The sequence below is a fragment of the Merops nubicus genome, unplaced genomic scaffold, assembly GCF_000691845.1.
Source record: "Merops nubicus isolate BGI_N331 unplaced genomic scaffold, ASM69184v1 scaffold19939, whole genome shotgun sequence".
Classification (NCBI taxonomy): domain Eukaryota; kingdom Metazoa; phylum Chordata; class Aves; order Coraciiformes; family Meropidae; genus Merops; species Merops nubicus.
Genome location: NW_008630447.1, coordinates 1 through 4985, shown reverse-complemented (window position 1 = coordinate 4985; position 4985 = coordinate 1). Strand labels below are relative to the sequence as shown.

Below are 4985 nucleotides of genomic sequence, written 5' to 3'. Positions count from 1 at the left end.
GTTTTGTTCAGTGGCTGGTGAGATGTTATGGTACATCATAAGCAGCTCTGGCTGTTAATTTGCTAAGAACCCGTGGCAGTTGGTGCCCTGATAGGGGAAGGCTTTGATCTCGCTGTTTGTGTGAGGTTTAGACACGTTTCAGTGCACAAACAGATGACCTCAGGCTGGATGTGCTGGCACATTACAGCGTTATAGTCAAGTGACAAAGGTTTGTTCTGCGTTCAGTGACCACGAGCAGCAAGTGCCCCCTGTGGGCATGGGCAGCCTGAGGCTTTGGGGGGACCCTGCTGCAGTGTTGCCCCAGCTGCTGAGAAGCCAAGGGCTCGTACAAGTCCAGCCAACAGCCTGACAGCACCTGCCAAAAATAGGCTGGAAGGGTTTAAGACCAGAGCCTGGAAGTTAATCAGTAGACTGTCCTTTCCCTCGTTCATGATTAATTCAGCAAGGCTGCCTCCAAAGATGACCTTCTCCTGTGTGACTGCTCCAGGAGCAACAGCTCGCTTTGAAACATGACAAGCCATCCTGCTCCTCACATCTCTAACACAACAAAGCACTTAGGCACTGCCTGACATGGGCACTGACCTGAACGACTTCAATGTTAAGATCCCTAGATGCTTTAAAATGAGGACATTGAGGCTTTCTAGATCCTCTCCAACTCCACCACAAACATTAACTTACCCACATCACCCTTGGCACATTGGGCTCCCCGAGCACAGGAGTCTCCACCTGTCCTCCTGCAGAGGAACCCAACCACTGAGCCTGCCAGGCAAAATGAGATACAAGAGTGCTGGTGGAGAGTGAGTGAATCCTGCCTGGCAGCTCGTCCTTGGAAAAGATGATTTCCTCAGTCATTGTTCAGCCTGGAGGAGAGAAGGCTCTGGGCAGACCTTATTGTGGCCTTCTACAGAAAGAAGCCCAGAAGAAAGATAGGGATGGATTTTTTAGCAGGGCTTGTTGCTACAAGACAAGGGGTGATGGTTTGAAACTAAAAGAAGGGAGATTTAGACTAGATGGAAAAAATATTTTACAATGAGGGTGGTGAGCCCCTGGCCCAGGCTGCCCAGAGAGGTGGTCGCTGCCCCATCCCTGGAACCATTCCAGGGGAGGTTGGTTTGGGCTCTGAGCACCCTGCTCTAGCTGCAGATGTCCCTGCTCCCTGCAGGGGGGTTGGACTTCCTTCCCACCCAAGCCAGTCTGTGATTTTATGATTAGGGGAGAGGCTGGAAGGGGCTGGTGTCCTGGGCAGCTGCAGGTTTGTTCAGGAGAGAGCAGAGCAGACCACAGCATAGTGTGCTTTGTGTCCTACCCTTGATTCTGCTTTGTGAGATGGACACTCAGTTCCTGACCCACGTTACCTGAGGGGGACAGGGAGCAAGGAACAGCTGCCCAAGAAACACAGGGCAAGAACTCACCACAGGGTCCAAACACAGCAGCACTAATATAGAGATTTTATTTCGACTGTATTGAGTTGTACAGCACATTTTGGTTGTCACAATGCTATCGAACTGATTTTAGAGTTTTTGGCCAGCACATTGTGACGCTGAAACTCACAAGAGCTAAAAGCAGTTTGGACTAATGGCCTGGACAGAAGGGCCAGGAGTACCTAGTTTCTGGCTTCCTTATTGCTTGCAGTCATTCCAACATGTGCAGAACAGGAACAAATCCAGCTTCTTCTGCCAGCCCAAGGGTCACTCCTCCATGTCTGGCCATGACTGCAAGGTACAAGGCAGGGGAGAATCTGAAGCAAGGTGCCTTCTCTTCCCAAAGCCATATTGGTTGTTCCCAGTGTGGAAAAGAAGCAGAGTCCAAGTAAGTACAGGGCCTTCAGATGATGGGAGCTTTGCTTGCACTATCGGGATTTACAAAACCAGAGGCTGACACATCAAAGTGCAGGAAAGGGTCCTTATTCCATCCCTCTGACCGAGATGACAAACCATGAGCAAAAAGTTTGGGAGATCACAACAGTGTGAAGCACTTCGTCTTGTTAGCAGACCAAATGCCCTCACAGGTCACCCCCTACCACACACACACAAAGTCTCAGCTCAGAATACATCAGACAGTTTCATTTAGCTGGCAAGAAAACCTGCATTTCTGCAAAGAAATGCCCCACATTCAGACTCTTCTTCCTCACTAATATCCACAGATTCCTCTAGGAAGCAGGCAGGATGGATACTCCCAGAGGGAGCTAGCAAGGGATTAAACAAAAGCCCACCTGAAGCCCACTTCCTTTCTGAGCCTTTCTTTCTTTCTAAACCCATTTCTCTTTTCCTTAGAGCGAGCTGGGATTCCTGCTCTCTAGTTTCAAGGAGGAGTAGAGAGGCAATTACAAGTTGGCAACTCTGAACTTTGACCACTGTACAGGAGAAAAAGAAGAAGTCAAATTCAAGAGGCATTTTAGGTAGCGCTGGGGCAAGTCAGAGAGATTATTCCCACCACTGAGCAGACGCCACACGTCGTGCTGAGCACTGTAGCTCGGCTGCACATCCTAAAGTGAAAAGCACAGAGCGTAGTGTCTCTGACAGCCAGTGTCCTTCCCCACCCCCGATTTGGTATCGATGCTTCATTCTCCCTTCTTCGGGTTACATTAAGTGCACAGAAATATATAGCAGCATTTGGACTGAAACCCTCACATACACCAGACAGCACATTCCAGGAGGTAAAACAACACATTATGGCCTATACCCTCAAGGTATCAAGTTTTCAGGATAAAGAGCAGTAGGAAGTGGAGAGCTGAGGGCAGAAAAGGGGAGGAGGAGCCACACAGGAACACGAGTTCTGTTTCCATGCCAGGAGAGGATCAGGGTGCCATTCCTGTGTTAGCACCGGGCTGTGACACGGCCGCAGACGAAGCAGACGGGGCAGAGCAGACGTGGAGAAGCCAACCTCCCATCTCCCCACAGCGCTGGGGGGCAGGGGCACAGCCAAGGGCGTTCGCCCATCCTAGCGGGGCGCGGAGACGGGCACCATCCGCTCGGCCCCTTTCAGCCAGAATGGATCCCTCTTCCACACTCAAGAGAAAATCCATTAGTGACTGTTAATGAGTCTTGTTCACCAAGCTGATCGCAAATCACACTCATGGAAAGAGAATCTACAGAACTGCTCCAGGCCGAGGCCCTTCCAAAGCTCCCGGCACCACCTGCGGTCCACCCTCCTCCTCCTCCTCCTCCTCGGGCAGCAGCCTGCCTCGGGAGGTGGAGTTGGTTCTAAACATGCCTTTCTATTGCTTTGGGGGTTCTTTGCACAGGCAGTATCTGTGAAAACGTTGCTTTCCAGCCCACAGAAGCAAGAGGCTGCAATGCCCTCCTTAGCCCTAGGTTGTCAGACTACAACGCACGGGCCCAGCGGTGCCAGGGTGGGACACACCCCGTACTCTCTAATCTGAGCTCCTCTGCTCCGGATGCTGCAGACAGTGCATTCCAGCTTGGTGTTCAAGGTGTCGCACCAACGGCCTTCACGGTTACAGTGGAGGCAGAGTCACCCTTCAAACCCACAAGAGAAAAGGCTGGGCTTAGACAGGTCCTTGTCTGGCATTCAGCTGGAAGCTGTGGCGATGGGTTTCTTCAGGTGTTGGCTCATGAGCTCCCTGGCACGAGACACTTGGATGTGGTCATAACAGGAGTTACAAACGAGGACGGGGTCGTACAACTGCTGATCAGGGATGGGCAGCTTCAGATGGCAGCAACCAGCGCAGAACACGTTCCCACAGTTCCTGTCAAGGAGCAAGAAAACCAGTGAAGAGAGAGCTGGGAGCACCATGGCAAGACTTGAGCAAGCACAGAGTGCTCAGGGGTGAAGTGCCAGCCTTGCTTATGACTTGTCAACATGTTTCTGAAGGGACACAGCGTGGTCTCCAGTGCAAGTGAACTGGCTAGCACTGAAAAGGGACTGAGGGGCGTTACTACCCAGGAGAAGGATGAAAGATTTTGGAAAAGCAGCAACAAGAACCATGTAGAATGGAAACCTGTAGGGAATTTATGAGTGCTGGCAAATAAAGACAAGACCTAAAACTTTTTCCTGGGAGCAGGAGGGTACAAGCATCGCAGACAGGCAGGTGAGGCTCCTGAGAAGCAGGCTGAGGAGAAGAGTGGAAGCACAGTGATGACATTGCTTACCTGCAGTGGTGCCTCCGCTTGGCCAGCCAGAACTCACAGTCACAGTTAAAGCAATGCGAGGCCATGTGGTCAGGAACCCACCGGGTGACCTAGGGCAGACACCAGTCCTCATCAGCTTTTAGTTTGTAACACAACGATGAGGTCTCAGGACCCCAGTGCAGGCTGAGGTGGGGCTTTGCAGCACAAGGGGCTAGCTCAGAGCGAGCCCACCCCACAGGTCCCCTTCTGTCATACACAGCAGCAGAGAGCGTGCTGAAGGACAAGGGTGGCTGACTCCCTGCCTTGCTTCCAGACCACTCTCTGCTGCTGTAACCACCCAAGCTCGTGGTGAAGAAACATTCTCTCCTGCCACGTGACAGCTGCTGTGACAGGATACCTACCTCAGTCTCCTTCTTATCAACAGGCTCCCAGCTCGCTTCTGACAAACAGTCCTCACTGTGATCGGAGCAGAAGTCCTCAGTGTCGCTGCCATCCGACTCCTTCAAACATGTCTGCAAAAGAGAGACAGTCACAAATCCCCTCGGGGGCTGCCTCAGTCACAGAGTCAAAGGCTTTCCCCACTCAGTGCTTGTGAGGGGCACGTTCAGGGCTGTGTAGGAGCCACTGCTCGGCCCTCAAGAAGCAAGGAGACCTGTGGGTGGCACGAGGACACGGCACGTGGCCAGGAGAGGCACAGGGTTGGGGAAACCCAGGAGCGACCTTAACCACCCTCTATGAAAGCTGCAGAACCGCTGGGGAGGGCGGTGGGAGGGGGACCACGGTGCCCACTGGAGCTGCTGGGGCAGTTACTCACAAAGTCATCCTCGTAGTCCATGGGTGGCTCGGCCGGGGGGGCGCAGAAGTGGCGGATGTCCAGGCGCAGCTGCAGCTCCC

General features: G+C 52.7%; 1 protein-coding gene across 1 annotated transcript; it reads right to left on the bottom strand.

The window, feature by feature from the left end:
- Window positions 1-3124: 3124 nt before the first annotated feature.
- Window positions 3125-4979, bottom strand: LOC103779680 (myotubularin-related protein 4-like). The gene is made up of 4 exons (XM_008947325.1): window positions 4906-4979; window positions 4493-4603; window positions 4113-4201; window positions 3125-3709 (listed from the first exon to the last, which is right to left on the bottom strand). Exons 1-4 carry the CDS (start codon window positions 4924-4926, stop codon window positions 3532-3534), a joined length of 399 nt encoding a protein of 132 aa, XP_008945573.1. The 5' UTR covers window positions 4927-4979; the 3' UTR covers window positions 3125-3531.
- Between the last annotated feature and the right edge of the window lie 6 nt (window positions 4980-4985).